The sequence below is a fragment of the Cryptomeria japonica genome, chromosome 10 (assembly GCF_030272615.1).
Source record: "Cryptomeria japonica chromosome 10, Sugi_1.0, whole genome shotgun sequence".
Lineage (NCBI taxonomy): Eukaryota > Viridiplantae > Streptophyta > Pinopsida > Cupressales > Cupressaceae > Cryptomeria > Cryptomeria japonica.
Window position 1 is genome coordinate 751284075 of NC_081414.1, and position 13785 is coordinate 751297859.

The following is a 13785-nucleotide window of genomic DNA, read 5'->3' on the forward strand; positions in this document are numbered from 1 at the left end:
ATCAGATGGATGTGAAGAGTGCTTTTCTTCATGGGGATCTTGATAAGGAGATATATATGGAACAACCACAGAGTTTCATCCAGGATTCTTCATTGGTTTGCCGACTAAGCAAATCTCTCTATGGCCTTAAGCAGGCCCCTAGGGCTTGGTACACTGAGATGGATTCCTTCCTTCCCTCAGCAGGGTTCACCAGGTGTCATTCCGATCCGAATGTCTACATTTTGCAACAGGATGACTCACACTTGATACTTGTGCTCTATGTTGATGATTTAATCATAACAAGGAGCACCATATCCATCATTAGCAGTGTCAAATATGCTTTGCATGACATATTTACTATGACTGACTTGGGTCTTTTGCACTACTTTCTTGAGATAGAGATTTCACAGTCATCTTTCGAGTTTACATTTTCGCAGCCCAAGTATGCTCTTCATCTACTTGCATGCTTTCATATGGTTGATTGTAAGCCTACATCGACTCCCTTTCTTTCAGGAGTCAAGCTTGAAGCTAAGTGTTCTTCTCCACCAATTGATGACACATTGTATCATTGTATCGTCAACTTGTGGGTAGTCTCATCTACTTGACTCACACACACCCCAACATTTCATTTGCAGTTGGCATGGTTTCCCACTTTATGCAGGAACCACATGAGCTTCATTAGAAAGCTGCCAAACGCATCCTACACTACATCCAGGGTACACATCATTATGGGATTCACTATGCAGTAGGCACAAGACTTCGCTTGGTTGGATACACAGACTCCAATTGGGCTGGCGATCTTGATGATCGTAAGTCTACTTCTGGTTACAACTTCCACATTGGTTCAGGCCCCATTTGTTGGCAGAGCAAGAAGCAGCATGCTATTGCTCTCTCTTCGACTGAGGCTGAGTATCGAGGGGTTGTTAACGCAGCAACTGAGACTATTTGGCTTCATCCTATTCTCTTAGAGTTTGGGTTCTCCACTCCACGACCGACAGTTCTGCATTGTGACAATCAGAGTGATATTGCAATCTCGAAGAACCCGGTTCAGCATCAGCGAACCAAACCCATCGAGATTCATATGCACTACATTCAAGAGATGATTCAGGAGCAAGTCATTGATTTGTAGCATTGTCCTACAACAGAGCAGGTTGCAAACATATTCACCAAATCCTTCACTGAGAGTAAGTTCCAACAGTTGTGAGCTCTCTTGGGGGTGTGGGTTGTTTCATTAGGGGGGGTCAGCTGATTTCTCCTTCCTCTCTTATGGGGGGGGCTTTTTCCTCTTTGAGGTTGTGTCCTTCTTTGAGAATCTCTTTGTACATTTATCTCTCTTTTGGGGAGGATTTTTTTCCCACTGGGTTTTCTCCCTTTCTCTGTTTGTGAGAGATTTCATTGCATAATTTTGCTTGCAATTTCATATTATACATAGGTACCTTTCATGGCCTAGTAGCCAGGACCCATCTTGCATTGTTGACTTGATTCTTCATTCCCCTAAGTTGCACTTAAGGGGGGGTGTTGGTGTAATTATCTATTCTTTTAGGATATAATTACACTTTACTTTGACTTGGGATAATGCATCTAATCGTAGTTTGGATATGAGACACTTAGGGAAGTGTGCACATAGGGATGATGCTTGTAGGAGAAATTCCACCTCTTGTGGAATATTATATTATTTCTCCTACCTACCCCTACTTTTTCTTACCTAGCCTTGTTTCTCATTGAGCCAAATGTCATGATTGTGTGCTCACATATCCATTTGTCCTTGCCTATATAAGCAAGCCCATATTCATTGTATTGGTTAATCCAGTTGATCACTTTTGCATATTGATGAGAATACAGTTTGTTCTTGTCAAACTATTGTCTCTCTTTTATGTGCTTTTCATTGTGCCCTTGATCTTGGCAAAATCTCACACTTCTAATAAATTATAAAAAAGAAGGATAAGGCTAAATAGAAGTGTGAGAGAGATACTATTAGGGTAGATAACATGTGGATAGAGTGTGGGGATTTGAGGTATAACTATTATATAGATATACACCTAAAATGGGGGATATGGTAGAAGAGGAAGCCAAAGAGAGAGGAGATGTTAGGAAAATATTTACTATATATTTTCAAGCTAGAACCATTATCCACTAAAAACTACTTTATTTTTTTTGCCATGTCCAATTGTATAGTAATAACATGAATAATTTGTACTTAACTCTCTATATTTTATACTCATTTTAATGTCCATGTATGGTTCCCTATACAAAAAATAATATGGAGTAGTGAGGTCATGCATATCTATGTAATGGATAAGAATATCCCTTATCAAGCAACCATTATTTGTAACATGTTACATTAAATATCGACTAGGAATATACATTTGATATTTTGCCAGTACTGTATATAAATTTTCAGAGTTTCTAAGATTCCTAAGATGCTACATGATGTAAAGAAAGCATTGAACTAGAAAATAACTAATAAAATTAAAGAATTTTGATGAATAGTTTCTAAATTTAATTTTGCATAAATAAAGAAAATAGTATAATTTTCACAAAAAGGGGAGGATGGTAAAAAGGCACAACTAGGAGTCCAAACATAAGGGCCTAGCATTGAGAACATAAAACAAATATGGGCCTAGCCTAGCTGAAGCTTAAGATGCTAAATAAATTCCCAAAGGAGGAGGATCGTTATCATCTAGTTTCCCCTAGACATCTCTGGTGGTAGAATCACCAATAGGCTCCCAATAAGTGAGAGCAAATCTTCAACATTTTTCTGCAAATACGATTGAGTGTAGATCAAAGATATGACAAGTGACACATGGGTAAATTTACTAGTGTCTAACTAGCTAGTGTCCTTCCATAGAGATGGAAGAGACCACCCTCCATAAGAAATAAAACTCTTGGAGTTCTAAGGAGGTGGATAACGAGAATTGGATCCATGATCATTGAGAGTGTCTTCTTTGGAGGAGAATCTACTTCCATGTCGATGCCTATGAGGAGAAGTTGACTAAGGAGGAACTTGGACAACAATGCAAGGGGAATTCTTCCAATGGTTCAAAAGCTCCTATAAGTATATAACCTCAAGTGTAAACTTTGCTATCTTGCACTTGAATCCACATAAGCACATTAAAACAAGTCATAGCTTTAGAATATAAAGAGAAGCATTTGTCAACATGGGAGTTGTTAAATAAAGTTACATTTTTTATCTTTCCAAATGCTAAAAATAATCTCCACCTTGAAAGTGTGGCACATCTGAGTGAACTTATGAGGGGGGAAAGACCAATCACCAAGTAAAACCATGTTCCATGAAAAGGGATTGGGTCTAAATGACTTGTATCTAGTTCCATGCTTCCTAAGCCCATCGAAATAAATAAAATAAGTGTTTCAAATATTTAATTTGGCCACAAAAGGGGCAACTGGGAGGATGAATGCCCATATGGGTTAGTTAAGTTCTCATGGGGAGACCTTAGTACAAAAGGCAACAAGAAAAATGAGCCAACTTTGGCTCAAAGATAGCATCACATAACCCTTGAATTCTTTTTTGTCATAACACGTGAGAGGACTACAATTTCCAAGAGGAATTGAGTTGGTCCACCATATGAAAATGAGGTGAGAGCCAAGAGTAACCATTAGCTAGCTTATAACTCTAAAAATAATTTTTTATATACCATTTGTAGTCTTTTCACTAGCCTTTGACATAATGTGCTCCTAGTTTTTGTAAGGCCAACGAGGAAATGGAGTTAAGAACAAACTAGTGGATCTATTAATCTTGAGTAGTGAACCACAATTTCAACTTAACATTTAGCCAAGAGAGGAAATTCTCGGTGGTAGGATGGATAAGATCTAGCAAATTCTTGATTCCTTTTTTAAAGAAACAAAAGGCCTTGTTACAAGGTGAGAGGGTCAAAGGCCTCCCTTGAATGATAAACAATTAAGATTGCCAAATAGATTGATTGATGGATAGTCCATTGTGAAAACTATCTTCATTATCAAGAAGTTAGGGCTTGAGAACCTCCCAAGATTTCCAAATGCTTTTGATGATAAAAATACCTTGGATTTGTATGGATTCTTTCACGATTAATAGAGCACCAATGCTAAGGCCCTTCCAAGTTTGACATCCACAAGGGAAGCCAAAGAAAATGCAATAACAAACCACAAGTGTCTAGGCTTCATTACAAGTGAGTTCCCTAATTATCCACTTAGTACATAAATCCATACCCTTACATAAATCCATACCCTATTAGTGGATAGAAATAAATCCCAAATTGCTAGACTCATGTTGGTAGAAACAAAATTCCCAAGCCATATGGTGAAAACCATGATGATCATCACTAGAATCCCATAAGAAACATTTGAGTTTCTCCACCTTCAAATAGGAGGCCTTAGAAGGCGTGGCATCATAAAAATTGTGACCCTTGCAGTTTTCGATCGCATTTGGGTCTTTGTGTTAGCAAACGAATCCCTAAGCCTGATCAGAGACCCCAAACATGCTCATGACATCAAAAACTTATATTTTTCATCATTCTGTACTGCCTCGTTGTTGCTGCTTGTCCTAAATTAGGGCAAGACAAGGGTGTGGTGCCCTTGACCTGGCCCTATTTTGGGCCCCCTTTGATCGCCCCTTGCATTGGGCTTGTCAATTGTTGAGCGGGAATTTGTTTTCCTATGTCAGCCTAAGACAGGAAATTACCTTAACACCCCGAATTGGAAAGTATATAAGGAGCACTTCCCTCCTATTTGCATAAGTGAAGATAAGCGAAGTGGATCATAAGGCGAAATTACAAGGCGACATTATCATCAAGCATCAAGCATCAAGCATCAAACATTCATTCAAGCATTGAGCATTTCAAGTCTCCTTCCAAGGCTAGGTGTTGCATTCAAGACAAGGATTCAACCACTGAAGAGGATATTTCTATCAACATTCAAGACATCCTATTTCACATACCCATTCAAGCAAATTCATCTACAAAGGTATAAACATTTCAATTACATCCCCTTCTTGAGGTGGATTTTACTTAAGACATTTCCTTTCATTTACTTGCAGCATTTTAAAACCACTTGGTTAATTCAAAACCGAGGTTTGACTTGAAGGCAAACCCCTAATCCTAATAACATTTTCCTCTCTTTTTTGTGTGTAGGTTGCAGGTGTGCAGCTGTAATTGCAGGTTTAGGCTTCATTTACAGAGATAGAAAAACCCTTTTCGAAGCATAGATTTTTCGGAGGACCATGCATAACTTACGCACGGTCCTTGCAACTTTTGCTCAGATTTGCAAGGAAGCTTTGTCTCGACATTCTACTACTAATTTCAGGTGCACAACTTCATCCTGCATCTCTATCTCAAGCTATAATCATTTCTTTTTCATTTATGCACTTAGTCTCAATTTGCTTAATTCAACTAGTCTACTACAAAAGAGGGTTAATTTACTTTCCTAATACTTTCCAAATTTACTACAATTCACTTAGTATTCAATCTCTTACCATTCGGGATTGGATCTAGTGAATTCAACCCCTCTTTTGAATGCAATGTGTGAAAAATTGAAGGGGAATCCTTTGTGAAATTTTCATTCCTCTTTTGAGGGGAGTAAAGCTTTCCACTTGATACCCCCCCATCATATTACAGAAGGAAATTAACGTGAAGAATAATAAACATGAGTGATAACTAGAATTTTGGATAAGTCTAGTAATTACTAGCTAGAGAAAGAGGCTCGGTGATCTAGTATTGAGGTTTCTCAATGCTTGCCAAATAAGCCAACAATAGCTTGGTAGGATTGGCATGAAAAGAAAAGGCAATGTCAAAAAACCTAAAACATTTTTCATAAAAAATCCATTTCCATTGGAAAGAGTCTAAACATATAGACCTTGGAAGGAAAGATTGTTTCTAGCAAAGTATCTTATGCCATTGATTGTTGGACCTAAATGCTTGGTAGAAATTGTCTAAGCACTGAAGAGATTGAATGATGTTCTCATCTTCACAAAGGGTGAGAAAATAATCATTGATAAAGGTAAAGAATTCCCCTTAACACAATGCTGCAAAACAACTTGGGTAAGTAAGTAGACAAAACCTTTCACGACTAAGACATAAAGAGATAGAACAAGCAAACATCCTTGTCTCATGGACCGACAAAGTCCAAAAGAGGAGGATTGTTAGCCAACAATGGTGGTACAAGCTAAGACATCAATGAATAACATCCACATCAATTAAAGGAGTTTTGGTTGGTGATAATTTTTCTTATACAGGTTTGACCAAAAGGGTTCCAACTAAAACGCTTTTGGCCTAAGCTATCTATGTGGTTGCCTGCTTGGCAACCAACTCATCATTTTTCAGAATTTTTTGAATTTTTTTCACTTCCACTAATTTTTTTCAGTCATAATGTTTTTTTTCAAATAATTAAAATTACCCTTTGTAGAGCTCGGAGTCAATAATCTAGACATTTAATTTTTTTTAATGTTTTGATTATTTTTAGAAGTTGTTTTTCTAAAATATTGCAAGTAGGTTGTTGAAATTAAAATGCTAACTAGAAATAAGAGGAAAAATATTAAACTATATTATAATATTTCACAAAAAATATGGCGCTCTAGAGGAGAAAATCTTTTGCAAAATACTATAATTAGTTTTTTTATAATGATAAACTATTAGACAAAAGGGAGGGTCAATTGAAAACTACCAAATTCTGGCATGTTGGACTTTAAAACATTATTACAGACAGAATATACATCAACTTTTTTTTTTTCCATGCACTAGATATTGATGTTATCTATTTGGAAAATAAGAAACAAAAAAAAAAATGTTTTCTTTTGTTTTGTTGGGCGGGGTAGGGGGGAGAGTGTCAACTAGACCACCCTCCCGTTCTAAATTTTTTAGCAATAAAAATATACCTTTAACTATATAAAACAAAATCAACATTTTTTGTAATTTTTTTTTTTCAAATAACAAACATAAACTTCATGAGTATTTCTACATTTCATCAATTTATATCATTTTGTAATTCAAAATAAAAATGCCACTTTTATGTAGTCAAAGTTGAACATTTTTTGTTGTGTTGGCCATTTCCTTTATAAAAGTATAACACAACTTTGTACTTTTACCCAAGAATGAAAGGTCATTCAATAAGATCATAGACTTTGGTAAAATCAATCTTGATCAAAATCAAAGTCTATGCCATACAAATCCTTTAGCCCTTCCATGCCCACTAGTTCAATTGTCATCTAATTCAATAATCATTATGGAGAATATCATCTAATTCAATAATTCAATTGTCGTTAATCTACAACTTTATTCCAATTGAAGAAGCTATCACTTCTCCATTGAGACTTTTCTTGCAATACATGATGTCAATTGGTAAGCTATTTAGCAAATCATGATGTTTGTGCAACAAAAGTCTCAATGGAGAAGTGATAGCTTCAAATCAACCTCTCTGTATCATTTTCCTTCTCCATCTCCATCACTAACTCCCTCTCCTCCATCTCCTTACCCCCTCCCTCCCTCTCTCTTGCTTTTCCCCCCTCTATCTCCTCCTATCTTCCTATTGCAAACAAACATAAGACTCTTGCTAATGAGTCTCTTGATAGTGGATACCTAGTTGATTTGAAGCTATCACTTCTCCACTGAGACTTTTGTTGCACAAACACCATGATTTGCTAAATAGCTTACCAATTGACATCATGTATTGCACTATAAATGTACACAAAAAATAGATTTTTTTTTCTCCCAATTGACAATCCACACCTTTTTGGTGTACCCATTGCACGCTAAGGTGTGATTGCTAGTTATAAACGATTATTATTGTACATGCTATGAATGTGGCCAATGGTGTTGTTTAAGTTTAAACTAAACAAATTATAAACGACACCTCCAACCCTTCTTCCACCCTGCTACTTCCCAACATCCTAATTATTATTATGTTATTAAAGTAGTGGTCGAAAAATATGGAGGTTACTCGCATTGTCCTTTTCGTATTGCATATTTATTTCCTCCCCTAATTCACTAAATACTCTAAAAGTATACCTATATTCAATTTTTACTAGTAAACAAAGGAAATTGATGGTATATATATTTATATGTTCTATCGTTGTGAATTTTTTTTAATTTATATATGTTTAAAATTTTCTCTTGATTGTTTTTAAAATTTACTGTTTATAATGATATATTAAAAAATAATATAATGTTACATTACAAATTTCTTATATTAATATATTGAATTAATTTTACTTTAAAGATTTTTAGATTTATTACATAATTAAAATATAATATATAATATTTTATTTATCACATAAGTAAAGTCATTTTTAAATAAATAAAAGAATCTTAAAATAACATAGAAACTCTTAAATAAATATTTATCACATGATTAAAATAATTTTTAATTAAATAAAATAATCTTAAAAATAACATAAAAGCTCTTAAATAAATAAAATACTTTTATATTACTTATATAATATATATAGATATGTAAATAATATTAACCTCTCTCTCTCTCTCTCTCTCTCTCTCTCTCTCTCTCTCTCTCTATATATATATATATATATATATATATTATTTCTATCCCTATCTCCATCTCTCCCTCTCCCTCTATATTTTGAGTTATCTCTTCTCCCCCCTCTCTCTCTATCTCTCTCCCTCTTTATCTCTACCCATCCCTCTCTCTCTCTCTCTCTCTCGCTCCATATCTATTTGTCTATCTCCTTCTCTGTTTGTTTATCTCTCTCTCGCCCTCTTTATTGTGGGAGTAATAAGGTTATTTACTAAATTAATTAAATCATCTCGATTTAATAATTAGGTCACCTTTACTTTATTTTCACTTAAGCTAAACTTCGACACATTAATAATTAATTTATTATTAATTATTAATTATTAATTACTCATTTTAGATTTTGATCTCCTTTTATAAGGATTGATCCCTTTGTAATCATTAAGTCATTAGATAATCAATATGATTTATCTTTCTGGATCAACAATCTTTTGGCCTCCATAGATATTTGCTTCTCTCTTGTTTCATGGCAGGTGTTTGATTGCAAGTGATCTTCGGGAGATGTGGGGTTGACCAATCAACTCCATTATTTATATCTCCTCATATCTTTTTCTCTCTATCACTCTATCTCACCATCCATATCTCTCTCTCTATCTCTCTCTCTCCCTCTCCCTCTTCCTATATCTATCTATCTATCTTTATCTCTCCCTCTACCTATCTCTATCTATGTATCCATTTATCTATATTCTTCTCTTTCTCTATCTTCCTATATCATCCTCTACCTCTAGACATGTCTCCCTTCTCTATGCATCCATCTCTCCCCCTCTATCTTCCTCTTCCTTTTCTTTGACCTCTTTATCTATATCTTTTTGCCTCTCTATTACTATCTCTCCATGTTTCTTCTTCTATCTCTCTCTACCCCCATATCTCCTCCTCTCTCTACCACTCTATATATATCACTTCCCACCTCTGTTTTTATCTTTTGATCTCTCGATATCTTAGTCTCTCCCTCTCCCTCTCTCTATACATGTGTTTCTATCCCTCTCTACCATCTCTCTTTATTTATTCCTCTCCTCCTCCTTCTCCATCTCCACCTCTATCTTTATTTTCCTCTCTATCTATATCTTCCTACCCCTCTCTTTCTTCTTCTTTCCCCTTTTATCTCTCCCTCTCTCCTTATCGCAAACATAACACAAGTCTATTGGTAATAGAACTTGATTATCTCTCTTAATTTCTCCCTCTCCTTCTCTTCATATCCCTCTCTTCCATCTCCATCTCCATCTCCGTTTCTATCTCCTTACTCTCACTCTCCTCCCTCTATTTATCACTCTTTCTATCCCTATATCTCCTTCTCTCCCAAAAGCAAATATAGTATGATCCTATTGGTTACAGAACCTTATTATCTTCCTATTTCAGCAATTTTTGGATACCTATAAGTGGATGGAGAGTTGACTTGAAGCTATCACTTCTCCATTGATACCTTTGTTGTATAAACAAAATCATTTGCTGATGACCTACCAATTGAATTCATGTACTATACAAACGTATGCAAAAGATATACCAAAATTTTCGCTAATAAACCTTCCACACCTCTTCGACATACCCATTGCACACCAAGATGCAATTGCTAATTTACACACTATCATTGTCAACCATCAATTATACTTAACTTGTTTCAAATTAACTGAATTTTTTTTTTTTTTTCAATTATATCATCCTACCAACATAGATGCGTATCCACATGGTTTACACCTACTACTCTTTAAAATAGAATAAAAGGGTATCTTGCTTTTTTTTTTAAAACAAACAGCCTGCCAAATAAATCAACTCCCAATGACAGAAATATAGTTTATTTTCATTAGAAAGCTACAGACTTGGAAACTAATTGAAAGTTAGAATGGCAAGAGACAAGCGTAAATGTTCATTTTTCAGTCTACCCACAAGGAGAGAAGCCCAAGCTAATCAAGTGATCTACGAAGAATAATCTCAGCCATTCCAAGCGCAAAAATTTAAGCCTTGCCTGTGGTTATAACAGGAATGCAACCCGGGTGACCCAGAAATTATACTAGCGTGGCAAGAGGAATCACAGAAGCCCTCCAAACGGTGCTTACTAGTCTCACTTCTGTATAGATTGCTTTTATCTGTCTGATAGTATGGCTACTGTGGTGCTTGAGTCAAGCAAGAATCTTGATTGTGGCCACGACCACATGAAGGGCGTAAAAGATCTGATGGATGCAGGTGTTATGGATTCAGTGCCTGCTAAGTATGTCTTTCCTCAGGACAGACGCCCATCAGCCGCTGAAATCTTACAAGGAGAGAGTGTACCGATTATTGACATCTCATCCCTTGATGGATCCCAACAGGAACGACTTCAAACAATCCAGTCTATTGGAGAGGCTTGTGCGGAGTGGGGAATATTCCGGGTAATGCTCTTTCTATCTTCTTCATTTGGAAGTGCTGCTGAAATCTTGGTTTGTATAAAATACATAATGAAAAATTTCAGTGACCTTAGCAGACTGAGTACTGTGAACAAGGATTTCACAGCATATATGAAAGTAAGAAAAGGCTTTGGAAAATTTGTGTTTTGTGAGTTCCAGATCACACCACATGAGAAAGTTAATAGGATTGCAACGTTAGCTTTAAAAAACATAGAATGCCAAGGAGGAGTTCAGTAAGACTCGGTACTTTCAACTTCCGTGAAAGTTTTCTAAAATAGCTCATCTTTGGTAGTCTAACTACCCAGCTGCAAGAGCATTAGAATGTGAAATTTGTTCGTCTCATTTTTCTTAATTGAGTGTTTCAGATTTACCTAATTATGAATTTAACGGGAGGTTTCTGATTGATCTTTTTATTTTAAGTGGAGCAGGTAATTAATCATGGAATTGAGGCATCTCTGATAGCCAGTATGTTAGATGTAGCCCATCAATTCTTCTTGCTCTCCACCGAAGAGAAGATGAAGTATGGAAGCAGGGAAGTTTTGGATCCAGTAAAATATGGAACCAGTTTTGACCCCAAAGACCAAGTTTTCAGTTGGAGAGATTATTTAAGGCATTTTTGCCATCCTGTACTGCAGACTCCAGATAATCCCCCAAATTATAGGTAGTATTTTACTCTACTTTATTATCAGGTGAAATAAACTCATATTAATTAAAAGCAAAGTCCAGATTTTAATATTTATATCTTTTATGGATCAGTAAATCCTATAATGAAATTGGGTACCAACTAAAATGGCATCGAAACAGAAAACCAAAACCTGTCTTGAATGATCTGGAGTCTTTACCATGCTGTCGATTATTGAAAAGAAGCAAGCAGCCCTGCCCTAAATACAAAAATGTCCAAGCTGAGAGACTAAAGGACTCCGCACACCTCCAATTAGATTTCATCAGTTAACCACAAACCACATAAGCGTAGGTCATCCAGTTCTAAAGATTGGTCATTTATATATGTGCTTGTATATCATCACAGGAGCTGTCGCGAGCCAAATTAAAATTCTCTGCTTCCATTGTTGAAATATTACTCATTTGTCTTTATCCTACTGTTTTCTATTTTAAGCATTTGAATTTTAGTTGATTATTCAAAAGTAACATTCTATTAAAGAGTTATAGTTCCATTAGTAAAAGTGATGGTATGTTTTTTCATAATGTCATCCACCAAAATTCAACCAAAATTCAAAGATACCATCAGCTCTTGATTCTGAAAAGATATCAATATAGACTCATAATCTCATATCAAATAACAAAATGAACTTACCCTCCATCTAAAATGGAGCATCCCTCCCTCTCCAAATACAATGTGCTCAGACTGAGAAACTGAACATCCAATTGATATCTAAAACCAAGACCATTAGCATTGGCCATCCTGTTGTGAGTACTAGGCTATCGTAAATGTTGGAGAAACTGAACCACAGCATCGCCATAAGAACCTATTACAAAGCTCAGACACAGAGAAAGCAGTAACCCAATATCAAATAGAGACCCACAAGAAAATTAGGTAGCCAGTGACTAATAGCTCAGTGGTAATGCACAAAGGAGGTCCCACGCTAGAAGAGCCTACGTGTTAATTTTGTTTGAACTAAATACATCTAATCTATTCGCTAGAGGAGCCTACGTGTTAATTTTGTTTGAACTAAATACATCTAATCTGTTTTTCTTTTGGTTAAAGATAAAAAGAAATTCTTTTAATTTTGTTTGAACTAAATACATCTAATCTGTTTTTCTTTTGGTTAAAGATAAAAAGAAATTCTTTTAAACCCATATATTCAACTCACTCATTATTGTAACTTTCATGGAATTAGAGATACTGCTGGACAATACTTCAAGGAAACCAGAAAATTGGGGTTAAAATTGATGGTAGCGATATCTGAAAGCTTGGGATTGCAGCCAACTTACATAGAAACTGTGTTCGGGGAGGGCCTCCATGCTGGCGTACTAAACTTTTACCCTAGGTGCCCAGAACCAGAGCTTACATTGGGCTTTGCACCGCATTCTGATCCTGGTGGCCTTGCCATACTGTTACAAGATGAGGTGGGAGGTCTGCAAGTGCACCATAAGGGTCATTGGGTGGCAGTGCAACCAGTTCCAAACACCTTCGTTGTCCACGTTTGCGACCAATTGGAGGTATGAGTTTTTAAGAAAAAAACAGGGATCTGAATGATTTGGTAACTTAACTAGGTGATGCTGAGAATAGATATGTGATTTCCTTTTTTGGAAACAGATTGTGAGCAATGGGAGATACAAAAGTGCGGAACACAGAGCATTGGTGAATGCAGAGCGAACAAGAATATCAATTGCGGCAGCTGAGGGGCCTGCTTTGGATGCTTTGATATTTCCTGCTCCACAACTAGTTGATGAAATTCACCCACCCATGTACAAGTCCATGCTGTATAGAGAGTTTCATAAGGTCCGCCATAGCATACAGCTTAAAGGTAAAAATGCCCTAGAACAGCTAAAGATAACAAAACAGGAATAATGGATCTGAACTTTCGAAAAAGGGTTTACCTAATTATGGTGCAGACAAGGCAATTCAAGTTTTCTGAATATAAAAATAATCGCGACTCTGATAAAGAAAAATGTACTGAGATTTTTTGGCTTTGAAGTGGCGCACAAGATCACACCTATTCGCCTCGCGCATAATGCACCTAGCCCTCTCTCCTTTCCCCTGTTACCATAAATTTTTTCTCGTATGTTCAGTGGTTGATTGAAATAAGGCTTTTGGTTAGCTTGTATTTATAGGAAGTTAAGGGATGTCATAGGAAATAATTATATAATTAATTAGCTATATAATAACATAAATTTATATCTGTTTTCATTATAAATATAATTTTTTATTTTTAGAAATAATTATCCTATCATA

The 13785-nt window shown here is 35.9% G+C and overlaps 2 protein-coding genes across 2 annotated transcripts in view; one reads left to right on the plus strand and one right to left on the minus strand.

Annotated features, from left to right (window-relative positions):
- The window catches only part of LOC131076202 (protein MAIN-LIKE 1-like), a 37071-nt gene extending 23527 nt beyond the window's left edge, over window positions 1-13544 (minus strand). Inside the window, exons 1-2 of the mRNA XM_059211982.1 lie at window positions 13431-13544; window positions 12822-13311 (exon numbers count right to left, since the gene is read on the minus strand). Of these exons, the coding sequence (XP_059067965.1) occupies window positions 12822-12851 (30 nt within the window). The 5' untranslated portion in view covers window positions 12852-13311; window positions 13431-13544. The remainder of the gene's footprint in view (window positions 1-12821; window positions 13312-13430) is intronic.
- Window positions 10343-13401, plus strand: LOC131076193 (flavanone 3-dioxygenase 2). The gene is made up of 4 exons (XM_058013246.2): window positions 10343-10856; window positions 11300-11532; window positions 12728-13049; window positions 13147-13401. The coding sequence occupies exons 1-4, from the start codon at window positions 10587-10589 to the stop codon at window positions 13399-13401; spliced, it is 1080 nt and encodes a 359-aa protein (XP_057869229.2). The 5' UTR covers window positions 10343-10586.
- Window positions 13545-13785: the final 241 nt, after the last annotated feature.

What these genes read in the sequence shown, in the direction of transcription:
- LOC131076193 (XM_058013246.2), top strand. Translation starts at nt 10,587, where the DNA reads ATGGCTACTGTGGTGCTTGAGTCAAGCAAGAATCTTGATTGTGGCCAC. An exon ending in GATAATCCCCCAAATTATAG is followed by an intron (nt 11,533 to 12,727) that starts GTAGTATTTTAC and finishes TCATGGAATTAG; the next exon opens with AGATACTGCTGGACAATACT. An exon ending in ACGTTTGCGACCAATTGGAG is followed by an intron (nt 13,050 to 13,146) that starts GTATGAGTTTTT and finishes TTTTGGAAACAG; the next exon opens with ATTGTGAGCAATGGGAGATA.